Below are 19,253 nucleotides of genomic sequence, written 5' to 3'. Positions count from 1 at the left end.
TTATAGCTCATTGCTGTGGTGGCTGGGTTAGGTGGTGAAAGAGAAAACCATTCTTGCAGACAAGCATCCTGAATATTGAAGACTCCTAATGCATGGAAATTGTCAGTTCTCCTGACCACCAGGTGACCAGTTTTATCTTTTGGGGGAATCATCAATCGCAGGTAACCACATGTTATTCTACCAGGAACTGAACTCCTGGACCTTTCCATGACAATTCGTTACTTTAGGAGCCATCAAGATCCTGGGACTCAATGGTTGCAAGAAGGGGTATATAACAGCTCCCTGCTCGGAGAGCTTTTATCTTGACACTTGCATGATATTTGAAGACAAATCTGTCAGGGCCCACTTCAAAACTTCATCCTAAGAAAGCAGGACTCATGGAAGCAGTTTCTTCCAAAAGGAACTTTTATTAGGAGAAGCTGATAGTAGGCATAATAAGAAGGATCTGAGGGTTTCCCGCTCAGATCAATAGGTTAAAAGCAGTGCTTTTTTTGTAAAAGAAAAAGGTGCCGGAACTCGCACACGTCATACAACTTGCCTTGCCTACCCTACAAGGTTCTATCCAAAAAAGGTGCCGGAACTCCGTTCTGAGCGTTCTATGAGAAAAAAAGCCCTGGTTAAAAGAGTCCCAAGCAAACCCCACACCAATGGTTCATCCACTCAGTTTGAACTGGCCAATCCTCAGGTGGTAAGTCCGTTGTGGGAAAGGAGCAAATAACATTGGTATTTCCCAGGCTCAGAGCGAGGTTGTTGGGTCTTCACACCTTCCCTTCACGGGAGATAAGGCAGATGGCCAGAGGCACATTCCTTTCTCACCCCAAGGTAACATCAAGGGAGAAATAGTTTAAACAGCAAATGTGCAGAATAGCTGAAGTGATACATTGTAGCCAGAGAGAAACAAAGAGACAGTCCACAGTGTCTTCCCCCCCTCCCCTTCAGGAGTATGGCAGAACCCAGAGTAATGGAAGAAATAGACATAGAAAAGAGTCCCCTTTAATAATATATGGGTTCTGACACAATCATTATGATCTTTTATATTAAGCCAGTTCCAATGCCAGTCATCTTGTAGAAGTAGGAAGGACGGGAGGTTTATAATTTTAGCAGGCTGATTTTCTCACTGCTCCTGAGAACTAGAGTTTAGACGATGTGGGAACGGGGCCCAGCCACTTCTCCCCTGCAAAGAAAATCAATACCAAACAAAAGATCAAATTCAGAAAACAAAAGAGGACTTAAAAAGAAACAGGTTAAAGCCACAAATGAGGATAAATGTAATTACATCTCATCGTATACTACAAACTTTCAGGTCTGAAAGATTTTGAGCACAGAAGCGTTGCCCTCATCTTACTAAAGTGTTCTAACCCTGCTCAAGGGCCATTTAACAAACACCTCTGGCAAAACTGAAATGTGTTTTAAGCTTAAAATGTTTTAAGCTTGACCTATTTCACAAACCTCTAATTATTAGTACAAAATGGTATTAATTTTGCTTTATTACCTCACAAGATCCAGTTTGACTCAATATTCCAGGCTGCCCAACTGGATTCAAGACTTGAGTCCAAAGCATGATCTGTATCTACTCTAATCTATTCTAACCCTAGGCCTAAAATACAATATGAAGAAATAAAGAGAGAAGATCCTCTGAGAAAGATTTACTGTGCAGCCCAAAATACTGCACTGAATTTCAGACCCTAGAACTTTTATCAAAGGTCCTGAAAACTCTTCCAGAATGAAAGAAATAGAACTTTGTTCCAAAGCAAAAGAAAGCTTTGACATCTCAAGAAAAAAATCTGAAATATGGTTGATCTATAGTTAGCACATTGCACACACATTTTACTACTTGTGTTATCCTCTCATAGCTTGGTTTTTGGCATGACAGACATCCATGTGTAAAAGTATAAAACATACACAAATCCCATTTATACACATTGATGTCTTCCTATCAGGTCAATTAAATTATAAAAACATTCAAAACAGGCTGTTTCGCCTGTAAAAGTAGTTGGGAGTTTAGCAAAGAAATTGGTCTGTACAGTATTTCAAATTTATCTGCTCTAGGTTTTTCCCACTGGAGCTTCATTCAGAATCCCTTTGCTTTCTTACTTTTGCTATCTAAAGCAATTCCCAAAAGTGAAAAGCAACTTGGATCAAAGCATCAATAGTCAGGAAAAAACTGAGATCTTTCTTTCTCTTTCATGAGCTTTAGAATATTACACAAAGAATAAGTTACACCCCTATTTACATAATGCTTAAGCTATAGCAGCTTTTGGGATCTAGTAAATTCTCAGTTACAGATAATATTTCCTTTCTTTCTAGTATTCTTTAAACACAACAGTTATACAGGCAGTCCTTGACTTATGACAATTCAGCCCAAAATTTCTGTTGCTAAGCAAAACAGTTGTTAAGTGAATTTTGCCCCATTTTATGACCTTTCTTGCCACCGTTGTTAAGTGAATCTGGGTTTTTTGACCTGAAGGATGCTGCAAGGCTTGTGTTGCTGTTGTAACTTTGAATAGTCACTAAATGAAAGTTGAGGAGTACCTATATATACCTTCTAAGGTCCTCAGAAATAGTAGGGTAAGACTGAGCTGGGGTTTTTTATATAATGTTTTATTAAGTTTTCTACATTTACAATTCATGAGTGCTTAGTAAACAACATGTTGTCTGGGTCCATTTGTTTTACTTAACAATACACATTAAATTCCTAATCTCTACCCGGTTTTTCCAGCCATTGATAAAATACAACCCATATTTAAAAATATTCTGTGTCTTCTTTTTCTTTAACCTTGAATGTAAGTCTATCCATTTCTGCACAGTCCAATATTTTCTTGATTTTCTCTTCTTCAGATGGTGTTTCATTTTTCCAGTACTGAGCAAATACTATTCTTGCTGCTGTTAATACATGCAACATTAAATATACACTTCCTTTATCATATTTTTCTGATAATATACCTAATAAAAATAGTTGGGGTTTAAAATCTACCAGAAGGCAATGGCAAACAACTTCCATATTGTTAAGTGATAATAGCAGCAAAATATTAGGATGTTCAAGGTTTTCCTTTTTTTTTTCATTTCTTTATGGAAGCTACAAGCAAACAAAATCCTCTTTTGCAATGTGTTGGTCCATTATGGAACCTAAAGAAAACTCAATAATTCTCAACAAAAATATTAATAACACTCACCCAAAACATTTCCCAGTAGTTCTACACGATCTGAACCAAAGAAAAGCTGGGGTTTTCCATCAATCTGGATAACAAAAGATGGCACTCCAAATGCCTATTTGGGAAAACCCAAAACAACATATAAGTAGAGAATTCTGCTTCATCTAACTAATTCATGGTAACAAATGCAAACCAGAAGAGTTCAAATGTGTCAACTAGGTGTATTAGTGTCAATGCTGCTAACATCTAATGTTATTGCTTGACAAGAGATGAAGAAGTAACCGTTTCATATGTTAAACTTGTATATTGCTTTAAGACTAGTGTACTGTATTGTTTTAGTTTAAGGTTAGGAGGGGGAATGAGTAGGAATGCACTTTCAAGGCTATTTCACTAAGAAGATAAGGGTTTTGCCGGGTCTTCTAACAGAAGGGAAACTGATTCTTTAAATTAATTGGAGAATATGATTACTGACAAAATTAGAAAGGTGGAGAATTGTGTTTTAATATATTGTGCAAGGGGCGGAGATTTCAGATTCCAGCTTCTTTCAAGCAAGCATTTGCCGGTGTATTAGGCTAATAAAGGATTTTTAACGTAAACAATGCCTCAGAGTCACTTGAAAAGCCCATATGTCGGAAACTTGACAATTAGTTTGTATTAGGTGGTTGCACATTTAATCTGCATTTCCCAAGGACAGTTTTTAAAGTTTTTTTTAGAAATTGCACATTATTGATTCCACCATTGAAGAACTGGAAAATGAGTCCAATTCTCCTGTGCCTGCACACCAATGCTATTTTGTAGTGAAACTTGTTCAAATACCATCAAAATTCACCTGCTCACCTGGATGAGAAAACAGATCAAAAGCCATAAAAGGAAAGATAGATCAAGCGCCACGCTTTGCAAAATCTCCCAACTTTAGGAAGTCTTTGCCTTTTACTTGTCAACTTTCTAACTGCTCTGAGTATCACTGTTTTTCACAGTTCTGAATACCACTTGCCAGCCATTGAACTCTCTATACTTCTGTAGGTGTTGGCGCATTTTAAACTGAAAAACTTAAGTGAGATTAAGAAGCACCTGTGTGATTGCTCCTAGGCCACAGGTCGGCAACCCGCGGCTCCGGAGCCGCATGCGGCTCTTTGAGCCGGCCCATGCGGCTCCCAGGCCTCCTCCCTCTTGAAAAAAAAATGGTACTAAAAAAACTTAATCAATTTAAACTTCTCACAAAAAAACTTGAAAAGTTTAAATTGATTGGTTGGTTTGTGGGACCGCCCACAAACCGTTTGTGGGCTACCCACAAACCTTTGTTTTTTTACTGCACTTGGCAGAGTGGAGGAAGAGAGGAAGAAGTAAAACGTAAGTAGATCTGCTTCTTCCCCCCCCCCTTCCCTCTCGTCGCCGGGGCAAGCAGCCCTGACGAGCAAGAAGGCGCGCTTCGCCCGCCCACCCACCCCCCGTTGGCTCCTCTCGTCGGCGGGGCTGAGAGCCCCGCCGAGCGAAAGCCGCGCTTCGCCCGCCCGCCCCCCCCGTTGCCTCCTCGTCGCCGGGGCTGAGAGCCCCGGCAAGCGAAAGGCGCCCGCCCGCCCCCCGTTGCCTCCTCGTCGCCGGGGCTGAGAGCCCCGGCAAGCGAAAGGCGCCCGCCAGCCCCGGCAAGCGAAAAGCGCCCGCCCGCCCCCCGTTGCCTCCTCGTCGCCGGGGCTGAGAGCCCCGGCAAGCGAAAGGCGCCCGCCAGCCCCGGCAAGCGAAAAGCGCCCGCCCGCCCCCCGTTGCCTCCTCGTCGCCGGGGCTGAGAGCCCCGGCAATCGAAAGGCGCCCGCCCGCCCCCCGTTGCCTCCTCGTCGCCGGGGCTGAGAGCCCCGGCAAGCGAAAGGCGCCCGCCAGCCCCGGCAAGCGAAAAGCGCCCGCCCGCCCCCCGTTGCCTCCTCGTCGCCGGGGCTGAGAGCCCCGGCAAGCGAAAGGCGCCGGCAAGGATGGGCGGGGAAGCTGGCCGATCGCGCTGAGCCCGCAGGTGAGCGAGAAGGTTAGCGGCCAACCCTTCAAACGAAGGGGGTGGGGAGAGGAACCGGGTCGGGGAGAGCTGTAAGCGGAGAAGGAGGACTCGTAGGCCCCGTTGGCGGCGGCTCAGGGGATGCCCCCGCTCCCTTCAGCGGGGCTCGGCCGAGCTCAGCCAGGTTGGACACCGGGCAGACCCAAGGCGGGGAAGCGGGTGAAATAGGGTCAGGAGCTGGACGGCAGCTTCCTGAAAGAGCGGCGCCGCTGCCCCTTCGCACGGAGGTACGCGCGCACCTCCCCAAAGGTTTGGGGAGGTGCGCGCACAACTCCGGTCGTTCGGAGAGGTGCGCGCGCACCTCTCGGAATGGGCAGGGGCGCCGCTCTTTGCGGAAGCTGCCGCGGCCCATCTGCTAAGCTGCTGCTTTCGGCAGCTTCACAGACGGGCCGCGGCGGGCTTCCTGAAAGAGCGGCACCGCTGCCCATTCGCGCGGAGGTACGCGCGCACCTCCGGTCGTTCGGAGAGGTGCGCGCGCACCTCTCGGAATGGGCAGGGGCGCCGCTATTTGAGGAAGCTGCCACGGCCCGTCTGCAAAGCTGCCGAAAGCGGCAGCTTTGCAGACGGGCCGTCGCCATCGGGCAACCGGGAACCGGTTCCATCTCATTTTTACAAAAATGGCAGCCGCGTGCGTCCGCGCATGCGCAAAAAACCTTTTTGCGCATGCGCGTGCATGGACACACGCACGCGGCTCCCTCTTTTTTTAATTTGTGATGGAACCGGTTCCCAGTGGCTCTTTTTCTTTTTTAGGTTGCCGACCCCTGTCCTAGGCAAACCCTACTTATATCCCATTGGCCCAAATATGGATTATGCTCACTGCTTTTCACTGCAGTAATGTTGTACACAAGTATACATCATTCCTCATAAAACAGAACTTATGCATTATTTCACATCAGTTCAAACGTCATCATCAACCGTGCATGGAACAGTTTTGTGAAATAACTCAATGGGAAATAATGGGCAGTCACCTTGATACTGCTATTGTTATATTACTATCAAGTTGCTCATCTGCCCTGCTATTCATGAATCAGGAAGCAATAGTTCAATGCTAGCTATGGATAATACTTACAAAAATGCAGAAAAACAAGCCAGAAGGCTCTCGGGGGATACACATCTTCTAAAGTGATTTCATTATCCAACAAAGTTTTTTTTTAATCCCATTTATATCCCGCCCTTCTCCGAAGACTCAGGGCGGCTTACAATCTAAGCCCAAATCAATGTGCTTAACAATAGCCTTCATTCTATATATATGCCTGCTTATTAGGGCTTTCGCCCCCCCCCCCCCAAGCGGCATTATTACAAAGTCAGCTTATTGCCCCCAACAATCTGGGTCCTCATTTTACCTACCTTGGAAGGATGGAAGGCTGAGTCAACCTTGAGCCTGGTGGGATGCGAACCTGCACTAATTGCAGGCAGCTGGTGTTACTTAAGTAGGCATTAGCCCACTGCTCCACCAAGTTGCTCTTCAGAGCATAAGAATTCAGTTTCCCAAGATCCCACATCTTTTTAAAATGGACTGCCTGGAAGATTTGTTGTTGTTCAGTCATTAAGTTGTGTCTGACTCTTTGCAATCCCATGGACCCAGGTCCCCCAGGTCCCCCCCCCGTCCTCCACTGCCCCCCAGAGTTTGCCCAAATTCATGTTCATTGAGTCAACACTATCTAACCATCTCATCTTCTACCATCCTCATCCTTTTGCCTTCAATCTTTCACAACATGAGGGTCTTTTTCAATGAGTCCTCTGTTCTCATTAGGTGGCCAAAGTATTTGAGCTTCAGCTTCAGATTGGAATGTATATTTCATAAAATGTTGGCCCTTACCCCAAACTTCAGAGCCTCATCTGTTGTCCCTTTCAGACGATTCTTCACCTCAGGTGAAGTGCTCATTTTCAGAAACTCCTGGCTTTTGGCTGAGGGCAAACCTGCCTTTTCTGCAGCCTGACAAAAAAAGACAAATATCCTAAAGATGTAGCCCAGGTTGACTGGATTAAAACCTCAGCTTTCCACACTGAGACACATATAAACCACTTGAGATACTATAATGGAAACAGGAGGTTTACAAAATTACCTAAGTACTAAGACTTCTTAACCACTTGAGATACTATAATGGAAACAGGAGGTTTACAAAATTACCTAAGTACTAAGACTTCTTAACCACTTGAGATACTATAATGGAAACAGGAGGTTTACAAAATTACCTAAGACTTCTTAACCACTTGAGATACTATAATGGAAACAGGAGGTTTACAAAATTACCTAAGTACTAAGACTTCTTAACCACCTGAGATACTATAATGGAAACAGGAGGTTTACAAAATTACCTAAGTACTAAGACTTCTTAACCACCTGAGATACTATAATGGAAACAGGAGGTTTACAAAATTACCTAAGTACTAAGACTTCTTAATTTAACTGGAAAGCAAATGGCCCTAGCAAAGAGGGAACATACTCAACTATGACCCAACTGGAATTGTACAACACCTTCTTTTTGGTTTCTTGGTAATTATGTAATTTTTATCCTTAAGCACTAAAGTTGTTAAAACCTCTATAAACAAGACATTCCTTGTTTTCAATGTTCTCTTTCCTTATTCCAACATTAAGATGACAATCTATCCACAATCACAAGGAGTCTGGTAGCACCTTTTCTGAGCAACAAATGTTATGAAAAAGCCTAGGTTTTTGTCAGCTGCAATTCATGACGAATGGAATGCATATGAAAGCTGAGGCCCTTTCTTAATAAATTATTAGTCATAAAAGTACTACCAGATTCTGGATTATTATTATTATTTGTAATTGTTCCAAAATTAGTCCTAGCTAGAATTTTCCTCTTCTCTCTGGGGGTTTCCAGAGTGTTAGGCTGATATTTTTCTGCCTAAAAATTATAGGAATGAACACTCAACATGCAGAGTATTTACTGACCTTGAGATCATCCCCCATATAAATTAAATAATAGACAATACTTTAGAAAAATAAGCCATAGATCATAGGGAATTCTTATTAGCACAGACCTAGGAAAACTGCATTTCCATGCACCAGACCTACTGATAATGCTATTGCCAAACTTATTTTCTCCCGGTTTGCCAATGTTAAAACAGTAAAACACTTCTACATCCTTCAAACAATTCATGACTGAGGGAGACAACGAAGCCACACAAGGTCGCTCGTGCATGGATAGTCTCCACTGTCAGCAATACTGCTCCCAAAGGAAATTCTAGAGTACAAGAGTTCCATACTGAGGATAACAGAGTGGGAAGGGAAGGCATCTAAAACACTCCCCAATTTAAACATCTTTCAAAATTATCCAGCCAGCAGCACAGACCCAACCTTTTGCATCTGAACCTCCTGCAGCAGAAGAAGAGCAGGAACTTACTGCTAATATACTTGCTGGCTGAGCTATGTCTTCATCCTGGAAAAACAAAAAATATGGCAACTGGTTATTGAACCTTGTGGATAAGATGGGTCATGGAAATATTGAGATAAGAAAATAAAACTGAACAAAAATCATGGTGGACAACAATTGCCTTTGTCGGCCTGATTTCTTTGTCTAATGAAATAAGATTAAAATAGGTCCAATTCCCCCAATTTAACCTACCCAAAACAGAAGGGGGAGAATGAAAAGAAAAATTAGATATAGCTGAAACTTCAGACTGCCCTATTCATTTAAATGGGTCTTAAAGAATAAATTTCTGGTTGTCCCCACATAGTTCTGTAGTTGAGTGCAGGTCTCAGTCAGATGATTTCAAGTATCCAAAAGAGATCATCAGAAAGGACAGAGAAATGCTGAGAGAGATTTCCGGTTTGGTCGCCAACGGGACGACTGGAAAAAGGCAGCACTCCAGTTTTCCAGTTGAGTTTCTCTTCGCGCAGCGACCCTTAAAGGGTCGGAAAGGTGCTCTGGAGGGGCAACGAAGGAGGGACACTCCAGGAGCTCGGATCAGGCGGCGGCCAATCGGAGCGGACTGAAGACCCCTCTAAAAAGGTGGAGGAAAGGCTGCTGGGTGAGCAAAGGCAGCCCAAGTCGTCTCCAGCCGAAAGGGAAGCACCGCAAAACAGCTGACTGTCAACTGTGTGCTGAGGCTGGGTGAGCCAAAATTTTCTTTCCTTCTCCTTGAGGATTATAAATATTGAGCTCCTAATGGGAAAGAGCTGAAAAGTAAAGACCTCCAGAAGGACTAATTTAAAAGTGGTGAGTAATTACAAAGAGGGGAAAGTGTTCATTTTAAGAATATCGGACATTGATAAATAAGCTGAGGAGGGCATCTAGTGGTGAAAGAAGAAACGACAATACTAATAAATAGTGAGAGAGAAAAAGAAAAGAAGGAAATGGAAAAAATGCTTTCATAATAGTGACCTCGAGGAGACACCTGCAAATAACAAAAGTGCCTTCTTGTGAGATTGCAAGGGAAAAGACTTTTTAAAGTTACTTCTGTTGACTGGCTAAACTCAAACAGATACTGTTTTGGTTTTAGACTGTAAGCTGTAAAATGAGTTCATCAAACATTACCAGACTTATGAAGAAAACCTCTTCTGCACCCTCTGTAGGACAATCTAGTCCAACAACACAGGGATCTATTGAAGCAATACTGCAACGTGAGCAAAGCAAAACACAGCAATGTCTGCTTCAAGAGATGATGCAAAGAAATCAAGAGATGATGCAAAGAAATCACGAAGAGACACAAAACAAACCACGAAGAGACACAAAGTAAACTTGAGAAAGTAACTCAAGAAATCCTGGATATAAAGGCAAAATTTGAAGCTCAAAATCAAATGATAATTAAAAATGAACAAAGAATTCAGAAAGTTGAAGAAAAATCAGAGGACATTGATAAAAAGATGGAAATGTTATTACAAGAAAATGAAAAATCAGAACAAGCAAACCAAGACTTAGAGGGGGCAATTAAGATCTTAGAAATGGAACACTATTTGAGATTTCAAAATTTCCCTGCGGACAGAGAAGAAAACATAGCAGTGGTGATTACTGACATTTTAGAAGTGGCTTTAAAGGCAGATAGAGAAGAAATTCAATTAGAGGTCGATGAAATATTCCGCATGAAATCAAACCACGCAACAAGAAATAAACTGCCAAGAGAAGTACATGTAAGGTTCATAAAGAAGACAACAAGAGATGAAGTACTGCAGAAAGTTAAGAGATGAGCATCATAAATTATTGGAATATCCAAAAATTGGGAAACTTTACCACGCATCAGCACATCAGAAGAAAACAGGGGTCACTGTATATATTAAAGAGACAATAGATTCTAAATTGGTATATTCAGATAAAGAAGGAAGAATCTTAATGGTAGAAATATATCTGCACCAAAAGCAAACACTGCTAGTGGCAATTTATGCACCAAACAACAATCAAGAAGAATTTTATAAAAACCTACACAGAAAAACAATAGAAATGGGAGTACCAAAATATTTGTTTAGTAGGAGATTTCAACGCAATAGTAGACAGAAAAATTGACTATAAAAGCAATAAAACAGGAAAAACCAGAAGATTACCCAAGACATTTTTTATATGGTGGAGGAAATTAGAATCCAAGATGTCTGGAGGGAGATTAACCCAGAAAAATTGCACTTTTTATTCAAACAGACAAAAATCTTGGTCAAGGATCGATATGATTTGGATGATTGCTGACATGAGAATGAACATACAGGATATTGAGATAGAAATAGGCACATGGGCAGACCATAACCCTCTGAAAGTGACTTGGAAAGGAATACAAAAAAGACCAAGATGGACTTTAAATCATTCTATATTAAAAGAGCTAGCGAAAAAAGAAATGGAATTTTTTTTCAAAGAAAAATAAGAAGATACAACATTACAAAATGTATGGGATACAGCTAAAGCATACTTTAGAGGCATAGCTATAACATATATGGCAAAGAAAAACAAACACAGAAGACTGCAATATGTATTACTAAAAGAAAAATTTGGGAAGTTAGAATCAGAACTGCAAAAAAATCCATGAAAAAAGACTTTGAAAGAGAAATGGACATAATAAAAAAATAAATTAAATCTGTTGGACTCAGAAAAAGTGGCAGAACAGATAAGAGAGTGAAACAGAACTTTTTTGAAAATGCCAATAAACCAGGAAGATGGCTAGCTTATAAACTTAAAAAACAGAAAGAGAAGAAAACGATACATAACTTACTAGATGGGAAAGGTCATCTACAATATAAAAATGAAGAAATAAAAAAGATAATCAAAGAATCCTACAAGGAATTGTATGATAAGGAGGAAAGTTCAAAAGGGAGAACTGTAAAATATTTGGAAGAAAATAAAAGGGTTACAATGATGGAAATATCAGATGCCATAAATAGACAAAAAAATGGAAAAACACCGGGTCCAGATGGGCTTCTGGCGGAGTTATATAAGAATCTCCAAGAGATACTAAGTGAACCACAAGGCAAGGATGCCCACTATCCCCTCTGTTATTCATCTTCCCTTTGGAAGTTTTAAATAGAAATACCGGTATTAGACAAGATACAGAAATTAAAGGGCTGGGGATAAAAGGTGAAACATATACATTTCAAGCATTTGCTGACAATTTAGTATTTATTTTGGAAGAACCTCTGGAGATGATCCCTAAATTATGGGGAAAGATAGAACAATATGGAGAAATGGTGGGATTAAAAATAAATAGAGAAAAAACTAAGGTAATAGTTAAGAATCTTACAGATAAGCAAAAAAAAAACCACGAATGTCAGAAACAATAGAGGTACAGATAGTGAAAAAGGTCAAACATTTGGGTTTATACCTATCGGCCAAATACTCAACAATAAAAGAAGAGAACTATATAAGGCTATTGAAACAAATAAAATTAGACTTGGAAAAGTGGAAGAATTTGCAATTGTCAATGCTAGGAAGAATTGCTACAGTCAAAATGAATATATTGCCAAAGATTTTCTTTTTATTCCAAACAATTCCGATAAAACTTGATAAAACTTCCAAGATTTAAGTTCATTAATTTTGAACTTTGTTTGGCAAGGAAAGCTAGAATAAAGATGAAATCGTTACAAGATGATAAGGAAAACGGAGGCTTTGGGCTACCTGAGTGGGCTTTGCATATGTGTGCAAAAGCTCAATACTTACCCTGGACCAAAGGCGCATCCAGAATTCTCTAGAAACAGACTCCAGAAACTGAGGTTCTGCTATATCTACAGCAGTGATGAAACGCATGGCAGGCAGACTTCCTGTAGACAGCAGAGACAGACACAAAAGTGCACTAAAGAAGCTGTACAAATGCTGATGGGTGAACAAACCCACCCTTACTTTAAAAGGACATTTTTGACTTTCACTTCCTGATGTCTTCCACATGGGCAGAAACCACCATTTTCCAAATGCCTAACTGGCACCAATTTGAAGAAAATAATCTCAACAACAACTTTATTGATTAGCCCTTGGGCCATATCAAAGTACAAAGTTCCAGTAACAAACCGTCACCAAAACTAAATAAAAACAATCCGAAATGGAATTTGATAAAATACAATTTAAAATGGAATTAAAATACAATTTAAGTTAAAATAGTAATAAAATACAAATTTAAGATATACCGGTAGATAAAATATGGTAACATTATATTTCGGAGTCGCCCTTACAATCTACCCCAATCAGTCCCACATATGCAGATTTTAACTGGATCATTTTGTTTAAATACTGTGCTACGTTGGATGTTATTTTCAAGTTCTGGCCGGACATAAGGTAAGTTATTTTGATATGGGGATCCCAATGGGTTTATTCGTTTGGTATATAGACCAAGATACCTGTCTAGAAAATAATCTCTTTCATTACCTTTCACTATCACAGAGTTTACAAAATCCTTTGGTAAATTTAATGGCACTTGCCAATACTTTGCCATTCGAGTGGCATCCTTTAGCAAATACTCTCCTTTCTTAGGAATCATCGCTGGAGGCTGGGCCCCTGTTGCAAAAGACAGCAATTCACAAAATATAATTTCAATAGTGAAACTTTACTTTTGTATCTGTGTTTATTTCCCATCCAACAAAGTATGGAAAGCTAATATTCTAGGTTTGGACAGGATGATGGAAACCTGAATACTGCAGACTTAATTTTAACAGAGAGAAGAAATTATATGTTTTTTTTTTAACTTTTAAGAAATTCAACCAAATTCAGTTGACTACACAGTTAACTATGAACAAATCATACAAGACAGCGGCAATTCCCAACAGGATTGAGCATCAGCTGTGATCTTGCTCTCAACCCAGCAAAGCCTTTAAAAAGGAAAATACATCTGCACTCATTTCTAATTATTAATTTATAATTTCTAAATGATCAATTTAAGGATCTCAAGGATACCAGAGACCTTCAAAAATGACAAGTTTAATTTGACACCTGGTGAGTTCTACTTTTTTTCCCTTTGTTATAAGGATTTTTAAATAGAGATTTTAAGAGTTTAAAAACAATATAGTGACAAAAAGGAAAAAAAACATTAAGTTATAAACAGACTAGAAAGCTAGATGAAGGGAGGGAGGGAGGAATTTGGAAAATTTACAGTTTTGAAAAAAACATATGTAATTAAATAATACATTAGTGAGAACAGAATTCAATCCATATTAGGAACTGAGATTCTTTGAATGTTCCAAATAAACTCTAGAGGGGACTAAAGGACCAGGCATAAAGAAAAAAAAGGGAAAGTGCATTTATCAATGTTTAAATTAAGGTTTAAAATAGCCAATCCAGTATAGGTTTTGAGTCACTTGAAGAGTTCTTCAAAAATAGACCAAGATGTTAATATTTTAGAAAGCATGAGGGTTCCAAAGAAGATGTTAAGGGAAATTTTAAAAAGCAATTTATAGCCAACACATATACAGAATACAGAATAATAGAGATGGAAGGGACTTTTGAGGTCTTCTACTCCAACCTCTGCACAAGCAGGTAAACCCTGGACCATTTCAGAGAAATGTCTGTCCAGTCTCTTCTTAAAAGCCTCCAGTGATGGGACATCCACAACTTCTGAAGGCAAGCCATTCCACTGGTCGATTGTTCTCAATGTTAGGAAATTTCTCCTTTATTCTAGGTTGCTTCCCTCCTTGAATAGTTTCCATCTACCATCTATTGGTTCTTGTCCTGCCTTCAGGTGCTTTGGAGAAGGGATTGACCCATTATTCTTTATGGAAGTCCCTCAAATATTGGAACACTACTATCATGCCAGCCCTAGTCCTTCCTTCTCTAGACTAGCCATTTTTCTCTCTCTCTCCACACACACACGTGTGTGTGTGTGTACACACACATACACACACATACATATATACATACATACATATACATATACATATACATATACATATACATATATACATACACACACAAAATAGTTAAGATTGCCTTTAAAAAAAGACCTGAGAAAAACAAACATGCAGTGCTTCACCAATCTCTTTGATCTAGAGTTTTGTAACTCCACTTTTGTAACAGGAGTGTGTCTAATCTTCATCTAAGCTCAGTTGAACAATTAAGGGCTTACCTATTGCCTTCAGTATCCCCATAAATAAAACTGGCCGCAAATGCAGATCTAGATTCCAGATGGAACGGTACCTGCAAATAATCTACAGAGATGAAAGGGGTTATTATTACAGTGGTCCTCGACTTATGATCACAATTGAGCCCAAATTTCCATTGCTGAGACATTCAAGTGAGTTTTGCCACATTCTATGACCTTTCTTGCCATAGTTGTGAAATGAATCAGTACAGTTGTTATGTTAGCAACATGGTTATTAAGTGAATCTGGCTTTCCCATTGATTTTTGCTTGTCAGAAGGTCGCAAAAAGTGATCCCATGACACCAGGACACTGCACCCATCATAAATATGAGCCAATTGTCAAGTGGCTGAATTTTGATCATGTGACCATAGGGATGCAACAATGGTCACAGGTGAGAAAAACTGTCATAAGTCACGATTTTTAGTGCTCTTGTCATTTCGAACAATCACTAAACAAATGTAAAATCGAGGACTCCCTGTATTAAGAACTAGAAAATGTCCAGCTACACCTGTAAGATTAGAAGTTAAAAGCATTGGTGTGCTCCTGCCATAGGAAAAGGGAGCCATCACAAATATATTTTATATATATTCCATTTTTCACTCAGGAGAATAGAGAGGCATACACAGCACTCTTTCCTCCTATTTTCCCCCACAATAGTTCTGTGGTGTAGACTGATCTGAGAGGAAAGGAGTAGCCAAAAGTCACTCAGAATTTCCATAGATTGGGTGGACTAGAAGCTGGGCTTCCATGTCCCTAGTCCAGGGGTCGGCAACCTCGGCTCTTTTATGACTCGTGGACTTCAACTCCCAGAATTCCTGAGCCAGCATAGCTGGCTCAGGAATTCTGGGAGTTGAAGTCCACGAGTCATAAAAGAGCCGAGGTTGCCTACCCCTGCCCTAGTCCAATGCTTTAACCACTACACCACAATGGTTCCACATGCATCTATTTAAAGCCAATACTCAAGAAGCAAACAAGTTTATCATTTGGCATGCACCTTCGTAGGCTACAGTATCGTAGAAGGTCATAATATGCTTGTTGAAAATCAGGTGTAGTTTATTAGGCTATAAATCCAGTAAGAGTAAAGTATCACAGGACCTAAATACAAACTGTGGCTATTTTTTTTAAATCCCATCTTTAGAAGGGTGACATGACAGCAGTGTTCCAATATCTCAGGGGCTGCCACAAAGAAGAGGGAGTCAAGCTATTGTCCAAAGCACCTGAAAGCAGGACAAGAAGCAACGGATGGAAACTAGTCAAGGAGAGAAGCAACCTAGAATTAAGGAGAAACTTCCTGACAGTTAGAATAATTAACCAGTGGAACAACCTGCCTCCAGAAGTGGTGAATGCTCCAACACTGGAGGTTTTTAAGAAGAGACTGGACAGCCATTTGTCTGAATTGTCTGAGCGGAAGGTATGAACTTTATGACCTCCAAGGTCCCTTCCAATTAATAATAATAATAATAATAATAATAATAATAATAATAATAATAATAACGACAACAACAACATCAATAATAGTAGTAGTAGTAGTAGTAGCAGCAGCAGCAGCAGCAATAGTAGCTGGGGTGGTGATGTCTGTCATAACTTTGAATGGTCATTAAGCAACTTATCTTAAATCAAGGACTGTCTTTTACTGGAGTATGAAATGGGAATAAAGTACTCTGCTGCTTTAAATAATACTATACATAATAGCCCACTGACATTAAACCACCCAAAATATTAAACATTCTTGGCAGGAAAAAAACCAGAGTTAAAGAATCTATATTAGCAAAATAAAGAAACAATAACACCACAGTAAACATGGCTTTCTTTTCCTAATAAACAACGTTATCCATTTGGTTTAGTTGCAAACCAGCTCTTCCACAGCAGGAATTACAATTGCACTGAAAAATGCAAGCAGTGGTTAAACTTATTTTAATACATTCCCCAGGTGAAATGAATAAAGTTTGGAAATAATATATTAGGTTTATGGATATTTATTTTATTTTAATTCCATTTATATCCCGCCCTTCTCCGAAGACTCAGGGCGGATATCCTGGTAGTGTAAGCCATATTGTGTAATCATATACAAGATTAGAATACTGTACACAGCACAGTACTCTTGACTACTATGACCGATGAAATAGATCAATCTGCATTTGAATATTCATATTGACATCATATCTCACCAAATTTCACATTAAGGTGCTGCACTTCAAGTGTCCTCATATAGTGACTGCAGAAATAGGGATCACCACTAGATGGCAGCAAAAGGATGCAGAAACCCCTAGACTTGGATTCTTGCAGACCAAATATAGTATATATAATGAATCCATATGTGTGATATGTGCAAGTGAACTGGATGATCCACTTCGTGCTGGACAAGATTATTTTGAAATATTCATATATATCAGGATTTGCTTTCATCCATCTCATGGATGAAAGTAACACCAGCTGCCTGCAATTAGTGCAGGTTCGCATCCCACCAGGCTCAAGGTTGACTCAGCCTTCCATCCTTCCGAGGTAGGTAAAATGAGGACCCAGATTGTTGGGGGCAATTAAGCTGACTTTGTAATAATGCCGCTTGGGAGGTGTGTGAAAGCCCTAATAAGCAGGCATATACATAGAATGAAGGCTACTGCTAAGCTTGTAAGCCGCCCTGAGTCTTCGGAGAAGGGCGGGATATAAATGGAATTAAAATAAAATAAATAATAAAAATGGCAACACATTCCTTATTCACAAATAGTTCCAAAGTCCAGTAATTCAAACTAGAGTCAGATTTATCTGACTTATTAATTGGTAAACAGCTTAGTTTAATATTGCACTGGAGTCCCAACATACTCACAATCCATATATATAGTGCAGACCTGACAAATGTTGCAATGTTTTCAGCAGCCACAGAAAAGTGGGTCAAAGTTGAAACCAAGAAAGTCCTAGATAGAAGCTTTGTGATAATTTTTTTTATTCCATTTATATCCCGCCCTTCTCCAAAGACTCGGGGCGGCTCTACTCCTTTCCCTCTACTCCTTTCCCGTTTTTTCTAGCCTGGAGTATTTCCAGATGAGAATTTTACAGCATACTGAACATTATCCAGAAGTTGCAAACTTTTGTCAAGAGCAACATTGCTTAGGGGACAGCCCAGCTGACAGGAGGGAGGGCACTCCGTACTGACAGAGGCAAGGAAGCCCCGTTTGCAAAATGCCAGCACCCAGCGTCTATGGAGATTCTCAATCATCCAGGTCATGGTTCTCCCAAAGGTGCTTCTTCCAAAAGGCAACTGGACTTCAAGAAAGACTTCAAGAAAGTCCAGTTGTTGTTGTTTTTGGGGGGGAGGGTAAAAAAAACACCTTTGGTGTTGCTGCCGTGCATCTCCACGTTAGCAAACGGCGTGACACTGGAGAAACAAGAAAGTTCCGATCATCTGAAGCTGCAATACAGGAATCCAAGCGGGTTTCCTTCGTAGTGCAGATTTAACCTTCTAAGTCTATGCTGCGCTTAGTTATAAGCGCATATTTTTTTTAAAAAAAACTGCAAAAATGTTACTGCTCGCCTACTCCGAATCGCAGCTAACACGGCAAGAAATCGGACTGAAGCCCTAGGGCCGAGCAACATACATACATACATACTGCTTGATTGGAAAGCCACAAGATAAAGAGGGAATGGCTTGCTTTAATACAGCTTTTTGCAGCGCGCTTACCTCAAAGCCAAGCCAGGAGTAGGGGGACACGACATCGTAGAAACACTCCACCTTCTTCTTGCTGACCCCGGAGCTCTGGCGCGCAGAAGCCAAGTTCTGTCGGAAAGCCAAGCGAAGGAGAGAGAGCCTGCGGGTCAACATGTCTCCAAATCTAAGGGAAGCACAAAACCCCAAAGACGCGCTTTACGCCTGTCACGTGTAGCTTTCAGAGCCCAACCTCCTCCAGGGTTCACTCCGGCGATGCCTTTCGGGACGCAGAGAAAGTCGGTCCGGAAACGACACGTGGGCGGCGGCGGCGGCAACAGCAGCAAGAACAGTAACAACGACAACTGCCTTAGCTCGGAGGAAGTCGCCAGTCCCTGCCCACTCACGGGAGCCTGAGTGCAACAAGGAAAAAGTATCTTCACTCAAAGGCGCGCGACCTTCGGATGTTCGTGCTGTTCCAATCTATTAGATTTGAGAAATACGGGAATGCGTAATGTATCTTCTAGACTGTAAAGGTAAAGGTTCCCCCGCACATGCGTGCTAGTCGTTTCCGACTCTAGGGGCCAGTGCTCATCTCCGTTTCAAAGCCGAAGAGCCAGCGCTTGTCCGAGGACGTCTCCGTGGTCATGTGGCCGGCACGACTGGACGCCAAAGGCGCATGGAACGCTGTTACCTTCCCACCGTAGTGGTCCCTATTTTTCTACTTGCATTTTTATGGCCTGTCTCTGCTGTTTAAACACGCAAGGACCCTTACAGGCCTACAGACTTATGTGCTGTGCCTCTGCTTTCATGGCTTAGCAGTTTGCACAGAGAGCTTTGTAAGATATGAAAAAAAGAAAAGTTGAGTCCCTGTGGGTTTTACTCTGCTAGCAGTAGCCGACTTTAGGGGGCGGTGCA

The 19,253-nt window shown here is 40.9% G+C and overlaps 1 protein-coding gene across 2 annotated transcripts; it reads right to left on the bottom strand.

The window, feature by feature from the left end:
* Positions 1–383: 383 nt before the first annotated feature.
* On the bottom strand, positions 384–18,580 carry LOC310633931 (glutathione S-transferase kappa 1-like). 2 transcript variants are annotated; one of them, XR_014491118.1, is made up of 8 exons: positions 18,372–18,580; positions 14,680–14,761; positions 12,990–13,118; positions 12,291–12,391; positions 8,516–8,597; positions 7,013–7,129; positions 3,174–3,267; positions 384–1,174 (listed from the first exon to the last, which is right to left on the bottom strand). XR_014491118.1 is itself a non-coding variant. In XM_083351927.1 (8 exons), the coding sequence occupies exons 1-8, from the start codon at positions 18,510–18,512 to the stop codon at positions 1,131–1,133; spliced, it is 744 nt and encodes a 247-aa protein (XP_083208053.1). In that variant the 5' UTR covers positions 18,513–18,580; the 3' UTR covers positions 384–1,130. The 2 variants fall into 2 exon arrangements, 1 of the variants encoding a protein (XP_083208053.1); XM_083351927.1 differs by having other exon boundaries at positions 8,562–8,597.
* Between the last annotated feature and the right edge of the window lie 673 nt (positions 18,581–19,253).

This window comes from Vipera ursinii (genome assembly GCF_947247035.1).
Source record: "Vipera ursinii genome assembly, chromosome: 2".
Lineage (NCBI taxonomy): Eukaryota > Metazoa > Chordata > Lepidosauria > Squamata > Viperidae > Vipera > Vipera ursinii.
The sequence above is the reverse complement of the archived record's forward strand: the minus strand, read 5'-3'. Positions and strand labels throughout refer to the sequence as shown.

What these genes read in the sequence shown, in the direction of transcription:
- LOC310633931 (XM_083351927.1), bottom strand. Translation starts at nt 18,512, where the DNA reads ATGTTGACCCGCAGGCTCTCTCTCCTTCGCTTGGCTTTCCGACAGAAC. An exon ending in ACTCCTGGCTTGGCTTTGAG is followed by an intron (nt 14,762 to 18,371) that starts GTAAGCGCGCTG and finishes TCATCTCTGTAG; the next exon opens with ATTATTTGCAGGTACCGTTC. An exon ending in GGGGATACTGAAGGCAATAG is followed by an intron (nt 13,119 to 14,679) that starts GTAAGCCCTTAA and finishes CTTTTGCAACAG; the next exon opens with GGGCCCAGCCTCCAGCGATG.